This window comes from Ascaphus truei, chromosome 14 (assembly GCF_040206685.1).
Source record: "Ascaphus truei isolate aAscTru1 chromosome 14, aAscTru1.hap1, whole genome shotgun sequence".
NCBI classification, from domain to species: Eukaryota; Metazoa; Chordata; class Amphibia; order Anura; family Ascaphidae; genus Ascaphus; species Ascaphus truei.
The window spans coordinates 54,266,373-54,283,999 of record NC_134496.1 but is presented as its reverse complement, the minus strand read 5'-3'; the positions used below and the strand labels follow the sequence as shown (position 1 = coordinate 54,283,999).

Below are 17,627 nucleotides of genomic sequence, written 5' to 3'. Positions count from 1 at the left end.
TTTGACTATTGGATTTAAATAATGGGAACGAATGTAATTTATTGCACGAAGAGCCGATTACAGATAATGTACCTGATGAACTTGTTCATACCTGATCAACTGGAAAATAAAAGTCCTTCTGGCCAAAGGGAGCCTCCTTTCTTTTTTTCACATGTAATTTAATTTCCTGAATTTCATCACCTTTATTTATTTATTTGAGAATGGGAACGCTCATTTCTGCTTTTGTTTGGAAGGGAACGTGAGAGTAGCTATATGGAATTGATATTATATCAGTGAAAAATAGTACCTGCGGAGCGTAGTGGGATGGACGCTAATTATGACTTTTTCTATACCTCCTTTATAGTCTCAACTTAACAACTGAATCATTATAGAAATGCATTATATAATGCTCTTACTCACAGTGCAAGTCGTACAGCCTGTGTGCGCTGGTCAAAATATCGTGGACATTACAATTAATCATTTAATATGCTAACTTTCTATTTCCATTGGAAATGTCATTTCTCTCCATTTATTTTTATAGCAGGTAACTCATACATATTTGTTCCATAAACCTTTTGAATGGAGTAGAAATTAATATCTAATCTTATCCGAATTATATTGTCCTGCACTTAAGCAAATGACCACTACTTGTTTCATGCGATTTCTACCATTTAATAATGGATTCTTTGTGTTCCTCCGTATCACTTATGCCACTGGTTCTCAATCTCTCCCCAGGGACCACCAGCCACATCAGGTTTTAGGGATAACCCGTGCCCTCGTACAAAAGTGAATGACAGGTGAATGCACCTAAATTTGACTATGAATAGGATGTTGAGTGGATGTCGATAAGCCTGGTCTGTCTCAGGGCCCCGAGGAGAAGTTTGAGAAACACTGACGTAGGACATTCAAGCCTACATGTGAAATGCAACTAAAGCCTAATAGACACTATGAAAATCCCAGAAGATGTTTTACTCTTGTGCTATGATTCACAATCCCTTTGAAAAGCTACCATGGCCTACTGTACAACTCAACTGGGCTCTGCCATCCACAGCCAAGCCACTGAGTCAACACAGTGTGCCGAGGCAGCTTTCATTCCCTACCCATTTAATATGGCAGATTATGATTCATTGGTTTACGCTCCTGTCATATGGGAAACAGGTTCTACCACTGACATATGATTATAAGATGTTTAAAAGATGAATAAAAAGTAGGAGCCACCTCTGTGCAATGGAAGGTTTCTTTTGCCGATGAGTGTAGAACAATCCCAGGTGTAGCACACTGAGAAGTTTCAAGAGGTGGGAGGAGGAGACGATGTGCTCATGGTTACATGGGAATCTGAGCAGTGTTACTATCTCACAATACACAAGGTACAATAAATAATTCCATGCTGATTATAGGTTCCTTCTAATTTCCAGGCCCAGCAGTGAGGTAATGACACACCGTGTACTCCTCAGAAGATCTTCACTCTATTTCCTAATTACGCATTCAACATTTCAAAGACTTTTGTTTCCCTTGAGAAAGCTTTTCTTTTTTTTTTATTGTCTGCTAGTTTTTTTTAATTTAGACATTAAATAAAACAATTATGCAAATGAGTCTCTCCATTCTCTGACAGGCCATTTTTGCATAAAGAAAAATAAATAATAAAGATTACATTGGAGATTATTAAAGTCTGTGGTGATGTTAGTGTAATGAAATATGAAATTTAGGACGGAGAAGGGGACATTCTTATTATGTAGAGGACAGCAGCGGCCATCTTTAAACTCCTAAATATACAAAAAGCATATATCTCTTTTTATAATGGAACATTATGGATTGCATTCCGAGATTGCTTTCAGGTTACCCGTGTAGCATTACCTTTCAAAACAATTTAAATACCCAACACTGAAACCCTAAACCAAAGGCCAATACACCAATGGCAATCGCAACAGTATAATGCTACTTTAAGGTAGCCATCTTTAAAACTCCCAATTAGATTACATTATAGAAAACTTATGACAGCAGCCAGGACAAATACAATTTTGATTATTAAAATCAGGTAATAAAAAGTGGTGCTTAAAGACTGATCTTGTGAGAAGGGTGTTACTTGCAATAATTAAACTTTATTATGTCACGGAAGCAAAAGGCATTTTTCCAGTCAGGCAAGTAAGTTATCAGTGAAAGGAACAAAGAAACTGACATACTAATTACTAATCGACAGATGCTATGAGAGGAGCAGGCACCCCTGAGAAACTGTAAGGGAACACTCGGTATCTTTTTGAATGTGTCCCCTATAATTATGGAAGGCCCTCTTAGTACCAATGACTTACTGGCAATGAATAGTTAAAGGTTTTTATTCTTAGAACGGTTATTTAAATTCAAATAATCTCATTATATTTAAATGAACTGAAGCCAACACAACCCCAAATGGATTTAATGTACAATTAGTGCACTTAGATCAAAAGTTATTTGATTTTATTATACCAATGCATCGATGTATCAATATGTCAATGTATCAACTTCAATATATTAAATGAATGTGCCGATGTATATATATATATATATATATATCGATGTATCAACGTATCCATATCTCAATGTATTACTGCTTACAATGTAGCAATGTTCACAATGTAGCAATGTACCGATGTATTAATAATCCCGGCTATTTTTGCCAGGGCTGAGAAAGTTGGGTTTTTCTTACCGTCCATGTTGCGGACTTTGCGGTGCTGGACTGCTGAAATGAAACATCGAAGCTGTGAGGCCCGGGGTAATCGGTGTTTGATGGGATGGCAGGAGAAGGTGAGAGGGCATCGAAGGTGGAACTTGGCTGGGCGTAAGGTGATGGCGCGGTGACGCTGTTCTGAGCATGCTCATTGGTATACGGGCTGGTAGAAGACGAGCCATTTTGTATCTGCTGTTCCATGCTATTCAGGAGCCCCAGGTTTGTATACTGCGGCTGTACAGAAACAGAAAACAGTGTTCAACGGTTTGCTGGAGGAGACAGCAATGGGTATATACTGCATGGGTATATATATATACTATACTGCATGGGTATATATACTATATACAATATATACTGCATGGGTATATATATATATATACTATATACAATATATACTGCATGGGTATATATACTATTTAAAATATATATTGCATGGGTATATATACTATATACAATATATACTGCATGGGTCTATATACTATATACAATATATACTGCATGGGTATATATACTATATACAGTATATACTGCATAAGTATATATACTATATACAGTATATACTGCATGGGTATATATACTATATACAGTATATACTGCATGGGTTTAAAAGAAAAACACATGTTGTATCTGCCATTAAAACTGAATACATGTTACACAATACATGGTCATCAACCTTATGGGAAATATATTTATGGTCTACTTAATTCAAACCCTCTAGTTTTGTACTATTATGGTTCTCGTGTGTGGGTCTTTTACTCTCCTTTGACAAATATGAAGGACATCATGAATGGATTCACGGACTGTATTTCTTACCACAGCACCATAATCATTGCTGTATTGTAGACATATATTTTGAAAATTATCTTAAGAGTAAAATCATGAAATCTTTTATTCACCCGATTTACTCCTAACTTTTACATCGACATTTCAAAGCCATTCTCACTACTCCCTATTCTCAAACGTATCACCCCCTTCAAGAAGTCACCCCATTTTATGCCGCTCTCCATAAACAGGTTAAACCTTAGCTATGAATACATTTATCTCCAAGCTTGTGCTCCTGGGGTGATATGCATTCGATTTAACAGGCATATGAACCAGTCTGACAGCTGCACTGTTTTCACAAAGCATAGATATTAAAAAACAAACAAGTAAGCCATAATTAATAAGGTACTTTCAAAAGAATCTACTGAAAGGCAGATTTGAAGATGAGACCTTTTAAAGTGCACATTAGGACACTCCCAGCTACATGGTAGAATTCAAAAGCAGAGATTAACTTCTATTTAATGCGTGTGTAACTGGAAAGTAAAAAAGCAAAAGCTATATCTCTAGTTAGAAAGTATATACATGTTTCCCAGTACACCTTTCACTTCAAGTACACTGCAGAACTCTTGTAATTCGGGTTTCTTGACCAAAAATGTAGACATTAGAGAACTTCCAAACGTCCCTCATTCAGAAATAGCCATTGTCCTTTAATTTGACAAACACAAAAATTCATCGCAAGCCTCCCTCCCCCCCAGGTCCCCACCCACCCCCCACCCAAGGTGTCTCCCCCTCCCACCCCACCCCCCCACCCAAGGTGTCTCCCCCCCAGGTCCATTCTTCAGTGATTTCGGCGGGCATCATTTATAACAAGAAATAGAAACATGCGGAAAATCTACTTTAATTCTCTTAGTGATATTTTTGCAAGAATCTTACAAAACAAAGATTCTCTTCTTAGTAACCTGTACATAATATTCCGTTCAGTGTTAAACCCCATGTCCAGTCCATTCCATTCGGGCTCCAACTGCTGTTTCCCAATATGACAATACCAGCTGTTCACTTCTGCATCTTCTAAACACTATGGCAACCTTGCAAGACCAGCATTGTACCCCAAAGTCAGGTGACCCTTCTTTTACTTGCAGTTTATTGTCAAATTACAAAAATGTACAGAAACACAATGTAGCTGTTAAACTGTCCAAACTGCTATAACACACCCGCTATTTTATATGTTTGCAGATCCCAAATAGCAGAAGTCTGGGAATGAATTCTTTAAGACACAATATTATCAAAATCCACTTTTTTTCTATAATATATAGATGGGTCATAATCCAGCTGCAATCAAGCAATTTAAGGGCTCAATAGGAGACAGTTTATTTCATCATTAAATTACTACTGATCTATATTACCCAGAAAATTAAAAAAAAAAAAACGCACAAAAGAATTATAATTAGTAAGTATATGAATGTTCCTGTAATTCTACATCCTGCAATGTTCATGCTAAAACGCTGTAAACATGTCGCAATTCCAAGTTTCAGTTTGTATTCGATGGAAATCACATGAAGAAATATTTTTCACACAATTTATGTGTGTATTGCTTTTCTTTACTAAGATCTTAATATATGATATGAAAATTATTATTCAAGGGGGGTGTAATATGTAGTATGCTGCACTGAAAAAACATTTGTCACAATGTATGTTTGGTGCCCAATGTACACGTACAGTATGGTGACTTGGTGGCAAGGTTACAAAGAGCGGGTGTTGGGCCTCACCCCAGCTGTCCCAGCCAATTTCACGGAAGCCTGCTACATATTAGCACATACAGTATCACCCACTTCTTATCAATAAGTCACCAAATGGAAAACCAGTCAACACAAAAGCAAATCCCGAATACCAGTATTTTACCGACACAAGAGTAGCAAGACCAATGCGTAACAAGATGGAAGTGACAGCCCCAGCTCCGATTGTACAGCCAACTCTCTTTTGTACTGAAAATGAAATATGACGTTAGCAGTTATTACAGCGCCTGTGAATTGTATTGGTGAGAAAATGAAATGTATGCATATTTCAGCATCTATAATTTGCCCATAGCAGTTTCCAGACATACAATATTTTTTATGTCATCAATTTCAAATTAGACATAAATAGCTAAAGGGGTAAATATTTGAGTTTTTGTCTTATACCACCTGGGAGAGGTATCCTTGCAGGTCAGGATTACACAACACGCGGGACATTGAGAGCAGTGTATGAGGCAGATTGTCCACATATTACTCATCAATTGTTTGTGATTTCTTTTTGCAACTGCAGCAACTTAATGTAATTTCCCCTGTTTGATACACTATGTAGATACAGTTTCTGAGGCTGATTGGGTTTATTCAGGTCTAGCGGTTTAAATAGCACTGAAAGGGGGAAAGAACTGATCCAGCACCAAGTGACATCCCCCAACTGGTCCCATACAAAACACTTACATACTGTGACATCCCCCAACTGGTCCCATACAATCAATCACATACTGTGACATCCCCCAACTGGTCCCATACAATCACTCACATACTGTGACATCCCCCAACTGGTCCCATACAATCACTCACATACTGTGACATCCCCCAACTGGTCCCATACAATCACTCACATACTGTGACATCCCCCAACTGGTCCCATACAATCACTCACATACTGTGACATCCTCCATCTGGTCCCATACAAGCACTGACATAATGTGACATCCCCCATCTGGTCCCATACAACCACTCACATATTGTGACATCCCCCAACTCGTCCTATACAATCACTTACATACTGTGACATCCCCCATCTGGTCCCATACAACCACTGGAATTGAGGTTACAGCGATCATTAATACAAAGCACCTTGATAATTGGGCGATAGGCTTTTCTTTAGGTGTTTTTTTATGGACAATACACCCAGTCTTGTGGCTCGATACGTTGCCTACCTCGGGATGACGAGGAATTTGCATTGCTTAACGGGAAGTGTGAATCAGCATCCCCCCTTTAACGAGTGATGATTCAGGCATTTCAAAATCTTTGTATTGCGGTGTGGAACAAAACCTGCCCGCACACCGCTGCAGAATACAGAGGTCACTGAGGTCAAGGGGTTCAGTATTTCCTGCTTTGCCCCACAGGGATCGTTATCTCAGCTAGATTAACCCTTTCAGTTCTGTAAGAGCTGAGGTGAACACGTTTTATTTTTTTTTATTACAAAATGCTTTTTATCCATAAAAAATCCCCAGAAAGAAGTCTAAAGGTAATATTGGAGACCAGGGCTAATTATTCTCCCAGTATATTCTCCCAGTGCACCTGAGAGTGCACCAGACACTACCACGCCTAATATAGAAGTGCAGCGCCACTTCAGGAATAAGTTATTTCAAATTGTTTCAAGGCTTTTACTGCACAAATAGATGATAATTTAACAGGAAAACGGTTTAATAGAAGAACACCATTATATAGTTTGTGCCATTGACTACAGTGATAACACATCACTTCCCAGTATAATTCAGAATATCCAATTCCACCGTGTTTACAGGTATAGTGGCATCCATTACAACATGCAACAACCCTACATGGATGGAGGAAGACTGGAGTAATGCAATAAGTGCAGTGGCGCAGAGGAAAGGGTGTAGTGTAAATGTGCAGGTGAAATGTTTATTGAAAGACAAAGAGTGAACAGGTACCCGGTGAGAAGTATTGAGGGAATTAAAGTGATTAAAAAGATTGTAGTCTTGTTTCATGGCATCAAAGCAATGCGACGCTACACACAAAAATTGCAGACATTCCTGAGCTGGGAAATGTGGAGGATTCCTGAAACAAATTCTGGGATATTAAATTACATAACGTTTGTAACAGGTCGGCTGAAAGCTGGAACTCCACTGTACCAGACAAGACGGATGCCCAGCGAGAGGAGGCCAGCATCAGACGCTCTCGCATTGCTTGGTGAACAAAAGAAATGTCAACAGGGCAGACAGAAATGTGGGAGGCAGGAAGTGGAAAACAAAGTCAGAACCAGAGCAAAACCTGAGCAAATTCAAGAGCAAAGATCTAATGACAGAATAAACATGCTGCCTGGGTCTAACTAACCCTTAACCTGCTGGACGAACCATATGCAACAAAGATTATTGCAGCATTATAGTGGAATATTCAGTGATATTCTGCCTATTTGCTGCCACTGAATCCTATGGAAAGTTCTATATTGATATATGTTTTTTTAATCAGCAGGAGCAAGGAAGTCTGCTAATTCTGAAGCACAATCAATTAACAAATGTCTATGAGACAGTTAATCTTATACTGTATATAGCAGCATACATAAAAAAAACTCACATTAGAACGACTGGAGCAATAAAAGAACTGGTTTATGTGTTCGATCATCAGATTAGTTTTATAATCACTGACTTATTTATTTCAAAGATTAGTCATTTCCCAAGCCTGGTCTAGTTTAAATTATGGCGAGAAAACATTTCAAACTTGTAACACAAACAGGTAACAGAAAAATACTAATTAGTGAAACCACTAATTCAAAGCTGTTGCCAAATTATCGGAATGAAAAGAAACCTGGTAAAATGTCACTTGTTTGTCAGAGGATCATTTCAAAAAGGAAAGAGCTCTCCAAATGCCATTTAACCCCTTTAGTGCTGGATGAGGTTTAAAGGTCACTATACAGGTCGGTGGTGTGGGCCTCATCTTGAACCGAGAGAAGCTCTTTGCATGTCCACTGTGCAGTGATCTTACAATGACCCCCCTTATATAAAGCAGACATGTCTGCCCCCAAACATTCCCAGCATAGATCACTTTACAGTCAGGGCTAGTTGTTTTCCTTTGTGAATGTATGTGTTGCCCTGTGCATTGCCCTAAGGGTTGTAATTTAAAGGGCATGGACTAGACTCTCTCTTGCACATTCCATTGTAACGAAATGTCCCTGTAGGGCACAACTGAAAGTTTTAGCCTCAACAACCCCTGGGAAATATGACAGCAACATATCAGCATAATAAAATATAGTGTCACTGTTATTATATTAAAGCTGCAGACCAAGCAATAGCCGACGTGTGTGTTTTTCTTAAATAAATCCCTTTCTGTACTATGAGAAAATACCTGTATCATTTGTTCTTAAAAACAACTCAGAATGACATTTTTTATGTATTTTAACGTAACAAGCATTTTTTGCTTCTATAGCAACCATTTACAAAGTCACATCCCCTTCCTCTTCTGAAACAGGCTCTGGCACACCCCTTTTTGAGCCCTGCCCCCTCTCTAGCAGTGAAACCAATTGTAACTAGTGACATTTAGTGAATCCCCAAGCCGAATCTTCGCCAATCGATCACAAGAGTACAGATTGATGGGTAATTTAGCTAATTACTCATCCTTGTGGGGATTATATTGATGCGCATATTAAAAGGGGGGGGATGTAAAAAAATAAAAATAAAGCTTGGACTGCGGCTTTAATGGTCAAATCAGAAACACTTTGGAATTCGCTCACCACAGGGGCATTGTAACATTTGCAAACCCTCTAGCAGTCCATGTTGGGATTGGACCAATCTGGAGTTATCATTAAAGGTGCTGCCATTTAAATAACCCCTCAAAAATGTTCACATTGTCCTTCCTTTCCCTTTCTCATACTAATCCTATTCTTTACCTTGGGATAAACCAGCAGATTGTGGATAAATATTTATGTAAACATATTTTTGGCATGGACTGTAAAAATGGGCAACATTTAGACCTGAGCGCTGACCACTTAGAATTACAGAATGAGTACCACAAATAGCACTATATATATCACTTCTTATTAGTGTTAAGATTTTAGGTGTTCTTCAAAAACATTTTGGAAAAGGAAAAGTTTAAAAAAAAGAAAGTGTGAATATTCTGGGCCTCTCTGTCAATAAATAATGTTCGCAGTGCTAGGGCCTGCAGAGGGGTCACGCGTTGGCGTGGCTGCCGGCTTATAACTATTTGGCCAAAGAGTTTAACGAAATGACCTTTACTTAGGAGAAGACAAACAGATAAGTATGTAACTACCTGTATATACTTTGTCATTTGGATATAGCGCCCTTTGTTCTTTTGTTGTATACAGTACACTTGGTCACACCCAACGCCCCTCCTGTTGACACACATATATACGATGTGGTGGGTGTTGGGTTCCGAGTTTGCAGGGATTGTGTGGGCTTCTCATCAATAAATAAGACATAGATGACCTGGTATTTCCCAGTTACTGTGCAGGAATAACTTCATGGATTACACTGTACCCATAACTAGGACTGTTACAGCATTGCACTGAAACATCACAGAGAACAAACAAACTTATAGGAAAGAGATGAATGGAGATGAAAGGTTTCCGGACATTTCCCACCTGCAAGTTGGTTTCACAGCTGAAATAATAAAAAAGGAAACAGCTCTAATCACCCAGAGACACCAACATACATCCATAATCACCCAGAGACACCAACCTACATCCATAATCACCCAGAGACACCAACCTACATCCATAATCACCCAGAGACACCAACCTACATCCATAATCACCCAGAGACACCAACCTACATCCATAATCACCCAGAGACACCAACCTACATCCATAATCACCCAGAGACACCAACCTACATCCATAATCACCCAGACACCCACCTACGTCCATAATCACCCAGACACCCACCTACTTCCATAATCACCCAGACACACCAACCTACATCCATAATCACCCAGACACCCACCTACATCCATAATCACCCAGAGACACCCACCAACATCCATAATCACCCAGGGACACCAACCTACATCCACAATCACCTAGACACCCACCTACATCCATAATCACCCAGAGACACCCACCTACATCCATAATCACCCAGGGACACCAACCTACATCCATAATCACCCAGAGACACCAACCTACATCCATAATCACCCAGACACCCACCTACTTCCATAATCACCCAGGCACCCACCTACATCCATAATCACCCAGAGACACCAACCTAAATCCATAATCTCCCGGAGACATCCACCTACATCCATAATCACCTAGAGACACCCATCTACATCCATAATCGCACAAAGACACCCACCTACATCCATAATCACCTAGACACCCATCTACATCCATAATCGCACAAAGACACCCACCTACATCCATAATCACCCAGACACCCACATACATCCATAATCACCCAGAGACACCCACTTACATCCATAATCACCCAGAGACACCCACCTACATCCATAATCACCCAGAGACACCCACCTAAATCCATAATCACCTAGGCACCCACCTACATCTATAATCACCCAGACACCCACCTAAATCCATAATCACCCAAGCACCCACCTACATCCATAATCACCCAGAGACACCAACCTAAATCCATAATCTCCCGAAGACATCCACCTACATCCATAATCACCCAGAGACACCAACCAACATCCATAATCACCCAGAGACACCAACCTAAATCCATAATCACCCAGACACCCACCTACATCCATAATCACCCAGAGACACCCACTTACATCCATAATCACCCAGAGACACCAACCTAAATCCATAATCACCCAGACACCCACCTACATCCATAATCACCAGAGACACCAACCAACATCCATAATAACCCAGAGACACCCACCTAAATCCATAATCACCCAGACACCCACCTGCATCCATAATCACCCAGACACCCACCAACATCCATAATCACCCGGAGACACCCACCTACATCCACAATCTCCAGCTGGATTTTCTCTATCACACTTTATACACAGACTTTAGCCGCCGAACGTAGTGGTGGAGGTAAAACAAATGGCAGGATGTGACAAGTAACGTGTCTAAAGTATAGAAGCACAAAATGAACCGCTGCAGGTCTGTGCAGAATACAGATTTACTTGGTAAATCTCTGCATAAGGAAAATAAATCAACTGTTGTATTGGGAGTTTTACTTGCACATTAGTATCTTACAGTGAATCCCAACTGTATTCTGTGATGTCTTTTCACAAGCAGATTTCAGGTTACACTTAGGCTTAATTGGGACAAGATCTGATATTGACTTGGCTCAGAAGGAAACACAAGGGTATGAATATACAACTCCCTGGCCCAATGCAGACACATGGGAGGGAGGGGGGGATAGAGGAGGACATATTTGGCCTTTTCCTATTCACAATATGATGCATTGTTGAAGAGGTATAAGAAGTGGAAATATGAAGTGTCCGGGGATGTCTCCTTAGAGCCCAGTGCAGTGGTAACCTCAGACACTGTTAGAGCTTAAGAAATCTATGATTTTTAACACAAACTTTTATTTGGCGGGGAGGGGGGTGCAGGAACTGCTCAGGGGGCAGGATACTAGCATTATAGTTTTTCTGGGTGAAATTAGTTTTTCTGGGTGAAATGTTGGGGGGGGGGGAAGGGGTTGGTGGATTAAGGCTCTCACTATTTGTCAGATCACTTGAGGACTGATTAATCTGGTTAACATAAGTCTTGTATAAATAATATTGCCTCTTTTTGTGTTGTTGTAGTGTACTTTTGAAAGCCTTTCATGCCCACTCCAGCCTCTCACCATGGTCACTCCATACAGTACTGTGCACATATGTTAGTCTTGGCTGAGCATTATAACATATGACATTGTAGCTTTCTCCTTTAATAAGCATTGTCCTAATTATGCATCATGTATCTGTAGTGTACGGTGGAAGGTTTTGTTACTTGCTCAGTGGGCATTCCCACAATTCCTGGAACTCAAGGGCTCTGTGCTTTAATTTGAAGTAGTGAGGGTGTCACAGCTTTATAGAACTATTAAGCAACACTATATGTTGTATCATGTTCCTTTTTGGACAGATGATGAGATTAGTTGGCAGTGGTAAGATGTTTTTCATACATAGGATTGAGACCCGGCTTTCCTACAGTAGTTCACACTACACAACTGCATAAAAAAACACAACACACACGCTTTACACCAGCCCAGCAGCAAGAGGATTTAATAAATATACAAAAAGAAAACAAACAGCAAAAACTATGAGGTTTACGTATCAAGGACTGACGGCTGCAAAACTGGGACAAAAATGGGGCAATAAATTCTGCATCAAATTTATCAAAGAAAAGAAAAGATCCACCGTAACTCATGTGGCAGCATTTCTTTTGATGGACAATTTTGTTGGCTCCAGTTTTCGCCTGGTTTTGAAGCTGGGAGACGGATACCTCACCCCTATTGTTGTTCATTACACAAACTCTCAGATGTTAATGCGCACCCATCTTCACCAAAGCGTTATTTTTTCCTTTCATATAAAAACAAAGAGAGAATCTGATTTTTCACACGCGGGGTTTCAGACGGCCCCCAATAAGCGTGGGCCAGTGTGGAGCTGTTGGGTGTCTCTTTTGAAGACTAGAATAAAAAACATTAGCAGCCACACTGTGGCGGTGGTAGAATGCATCGTGGTATGTTTGGATTACCTGTTCTCATTGCAATTTTATCATATGCACTAGCAGCTCTGAGACTGAAACAAGGGGGAGGTGGGGAGGTGAAACCCGAGTATCCAATCCCAAATCCCTTCTCCCCCCACCCAGCTATTACTACCTTAATCCCCTTCTTATCCTTAGCTTCCTCTATTACAATTGATCCATTAACTCTTCCCCCCCTCACAAATATTGCCTTAAATGTGTGTTATTTAAACTAAGAAGAAACAATGTTACATGAAGACTATTAGACTAGCCTTCAACACATTTGATGGTATGGCCCAGATCCACAAACCGGTGCAAAGCTTTAGCACACCTTAGTATACCCCCGTTCATATGAATGGGAGTACCGTCGTGCTAAAGCTTAACACCCTTTTCTGGATCTGGAACCAACTGGGGTGGCAGGGTATTAATCAGTAATGCTCTACGTGTTCTGTAAGAGGCTGGAGCAAAAATATAACAATAATGTAAAAGACTTCAGATAGCCATAAGAGTATTTGAGAATAAAAAAAGGACAATTAAGATTGATCCGATGGGTCAAAATGGTACCGTCCCATCAATTTGTAAAACTCCAATGCATGTATTTAATACTTCCACAGAGGTTTATTAAACAACCAAAACATCAGAGTTTACCGATTTCCTACTAATAGTTTCCCTGCAAATAATAGGACATGTGTCTGGTCAGTATCATTTGCCAAAAGTGTCCAAGTAAGAGGACTTCACCCAGGTGAAGAGTTACTGGTCTTTGGATTGTCAGAACAAGTTTAAATACCAGGTGCAAGTTCCTTGTGACTTTGGAAGTCATATTATCTCTTTGGCAAAGCCACCAAATGCGCAGTTTTACAGTTCTATATATAAATACACCACTGTTAATATATATAATGTGTGGTTGAAACCATTTTTAATGAAATATTAGCACCACAAGGCATAGTAATGCAAACAATCGAATAATATATAACAATGACAAAGCATCGATGTATAAACATGATCCAGACTAACTATTTACTAACTGCCACAAAAAAATAAAGTGATGTGTGATTATCGATTTATAGAGAAGGCAGGAATGCTGGCCATCGCGGTGCGAAAATGGGACCTTTCCGTAAGCTTACTCATTTCAAGAAGATCAACTTTTTAAACATGACAATGTTGAGGTTCTTCACCACTGCGCACATGGTTTCTAACAAAAAGGATGTTTCCCTCGACAAACACAGGCGATGCATTTACTAAACTGCTGCAGTCCCCATCTCCACATGTGGCCAGGAAGAGGTCAGCATGGCAGTAAGAGCGTTCAAATCACACTCTCCCCGTCTGCTTACAATAAACAAGAAACCCTTCTAAAGGGTTACTCACTACTGTTTATTGTGATACTGTGTCCTGGGTGATTCTGTGTATAGTACAACTTGTGCGTGCAGAATTAAACTGCGTGCAAAGATGTTGCACAATAAAGGGTCCGATGCTTAATGAAATCTACTGTACCATATTTCTGGAGTGCTCAGTGGGGACGGAGATATATTGGGGAGAGTCTCTCACAATGTATTTTGTGATACTTCATTTAAAAGAAAATACACTGTTGTTCTTTCTAGTTATTCTTGACATGTTTGTGCAAACCACAGACTTTATACAGTACTTAACATGGCAGAAACACAGAAAACTCTAACTACACCCAGGGTATCAAAAGGGCAGCAATTTCCAGAGAACAAAATGGCAAGGCTCGTATCAGCCACTGAAATTGCACAATCAGCTTTCATTTGCTATACGGAGAAATGATACAATTTAATTGGATGAAAAATAACAACCAAGCCACTAGATCTCATGATTAGTGTACTTTCCTTTGTGTCTAGACGATTTCCTTCCCAGTATTTATAATCTTATAATCTATACAAAACACCATTGTACCAAACTCCCGCACGGTTTGTGGCGTAACTTTTTTGTATGTTTTGCTCCATTTGCAGTAGTTTTAGAAGCGGAGGGGTTTAGGCAGGAGTTATTTCACACTTCTAATAATGGAATACAGTACATCAATGTCTGTGTGTGTGCAGCCATGGATTGTCAATGCTGGGTATGTATCAAGGACAACCCCAAATCAGAAATAGCACCAATCTAATCAAATGCATCAATAATAATGATAAGCTTCTCCCATTTAACACAATAGCTTTTCACATAATGGGGTCTACTGTATGTATCAAGGCAATTTGGGTGCAAAACTGTGGCATTTTTTATTCTGCATCTATGTATCAAAAACAATTTGCTCCAACTTTGCCACCCGGGGTAGACGGCGCGATCTGAGGAGTCTCAGTAGGAGGAGTTACACGGTGCCTGTATTATAATGAGATGTATCACATTCTGCATCTCCATGCGTCATTTTTATCCCCTTTTATTTGCACAAAAAAACCTGTCATATCTGAAGGGGCACATGCCTCAAATTCTGCATGAAATGTAACAAACGGTTCTTACACGCACTGTAAGAAACATACATCTCTTGATACATACACCTCAATGTCTGCTCCATACACACAACCTTTATAATCCACTATAAATGTGACTGTCTTTTTGGAAGAAGAGGACGATAACGTACTTTTAAATGTGGAAACAAAAGATAACCCGGCACCTAAAGTGAGTCCACACACAGATAAATGAATCTGGCCATATAAAATGTCCAGCCTGTGTTTGGACTCACTTAAGGCGCAGGGTTATCTTTTGTTTTCTGCGCTGTGTTTGATTTGATTGGTCGTTGTTTCCTGGCAGCCTATCTTATAGATATAAGATTTGTTGGTATTCACCTTTAGTGTCTAAATTACACGAATTATTCACTATTGCATTAACGCTATTAGCACATTTTCTTTTTTTCACTTTGGTACATTTTAAATGCAACAAGGATTATGGAGACATCCCAAGTAGAAGTGTGAAATTCATTGGAAGCAAAGCATATAATATTCTGACATGAGCTAGAATCGGAAGAGCCTTTGCCTTCGATCATCCCTCCAATAAAGAGCATGGTAAAGATTGTGAAACGTTGCTTCACACCTCATCACTCCCCGCATCACTTATCCAGAGTCTGGTTACCACCGCATTGAAGTCAAAGGCATTTCTATGTCCATCTGCTTATAAAACAACGATATTGTCAACACCAATGATTTTTACATGAAAGTCTAGAAAGTGCCCAAGTCAAACTACTATTAGTCAAATAAAAGATCCTTTTTTTTTTTTATAATCTTGGAAGAAAATGTTATTTACTCCAAAAAATAAATAAAAACATTTGCCAGACAAAGCTTAGAAAAATAAACTCAGATGACAACAATTGTATTCTCTTGTAAAAATATCTACTTAAACATCTGACCCCAACCCCAGCAAAGGCTTTCTAATGGCTGATCATCTGTCTGCTACAGTAAGCATTTGGCTGCAAACTGCTTCATCTGGGATGGTGACATCTTTGCCATTCTAATGAGTGTCAACACAGCTGCCTTTTCTGTCACTCTCTGGGATGTCAACCAATATTCGTGTAAGTCACAAGTAACTTCCTCAATGCATGATAAAAGACTTAAATCACCCTTTTCCATTGAAGCTATTAAGAAGTTGTGTTTGTATGTGTCTATCTATAAATACACATTTATACTTGTTGGTACATGTAAAGATTAGTTCACTCTTACACATATGTCTCTGTATACATATGTGATTTGACTCGCATACAAAGAACGCTGCCTATCATAATTCAGAAATTAAGTTGCCAAATTCATACAGAACTAGCTGTATTAATGTTAATGTATTATATATAAATAACATATTTATATACAATTATATGAATGTTCGTATGTATAAATACTTGGTTATCATAATGTATAGCTCACCGAAAAATCGGAAAATATCGGAAAAAAATAACAAACTATTTATGAACAACATTTTCTACTCAACTTTTATATAACATCCCAAAGCTAGAAATATTTGAAAGTTCAGCTCGTAGAAAAAACACCCCATCAATTTTGTTTTACTTGCGTATGTATAACTTTGCTTGGACAGTAAAAGTCAATAGTTGTATAAAAATATAATTATTGTGTTAAAATGTTCATAACCACATTACACTTTATTAATGTTTCATCCTTCTCTTATTGCACTATTTAAAAAGTATATATTATTGTGTTCAAATTTCATATTTCCATTATTAATTGTTAAAATATAATGATTGCGTTAAAATGTTGCGATTCCTTACCTCACTATACTGAGACTGTGCATTATTTTCCAGGTACAGCATGTTTGCAGTGAGGTGAATCAGAGATGCTGTCCTCTTTTCTGGCTGCAGGATTCTCTGAAACCCCCCCTGTATGAACCCAAAGAGATACGACTCGTGCTAAAAAGACAACAGAAATCATGAAGTTTCTCTACTTCTCTCTCTGTCACATCATTTATTTAAAGCTCTGTTTATATATACACCTGGGTTTAGGCATGAAGGGGAGGAGTGTCTTCCTTACCTGTCCAATCTGTCAAACGTTCCACCTGGGTCCCTGGTGTTAAACTGAGAGAAGCCTCTCCCATCTCATTAGGTAGTTAAAATTCCTCACCACTCTTTACAAAGAGGCAGACAAAAAGGGCTCAGGGGTTTATTCACCTAATGCAGTAGTGGGCAACCTCAGCTCCTAGGAAGGATACAGGCAAGGCCCTCACTGACCCCTAAGGGCAGCCTAAGCCCATCAAACACAGAATCACATGCAAAGTGCTAGGTTTAGCTTCTTCAGAAGAGCTATAAAACAATATGAGCAGC

General features: G+C 39.3%; 1 protein-coding gene across 2 annotated transcripts in view; it reads right to left on the bottom strand.

The window, feature by feature from the left end:
* TP63 (tumor protein p63) overlaps positions 1-17,275 on the bottom strand; it is a 61,480-nt gene extending 44,205 nt beyond the window's left edge. For both annotated transcript variants that reach the window (XM_075571034.1, XM_075571035.1), the window contains exons 1-2: positions 17,079-17,275; positions 2,660-2,914 (exon numbers count right to left, since the gene is read on the bottom strand). In XM_075571034.1, the coding sequence (XP_075427149.1) occupies positions 2,660-2,914; positions 17,079-17,120 (297 nt within the window). In that variant the 5' untranslated portion in view covers positions 17,121-17,275. The remainder of the gene's footprint in view (positions 1-2,659; positions 2,915-17,078) is intronic.
* Positions 17,276-17,627: the final 352 nt, after the last annotated feature.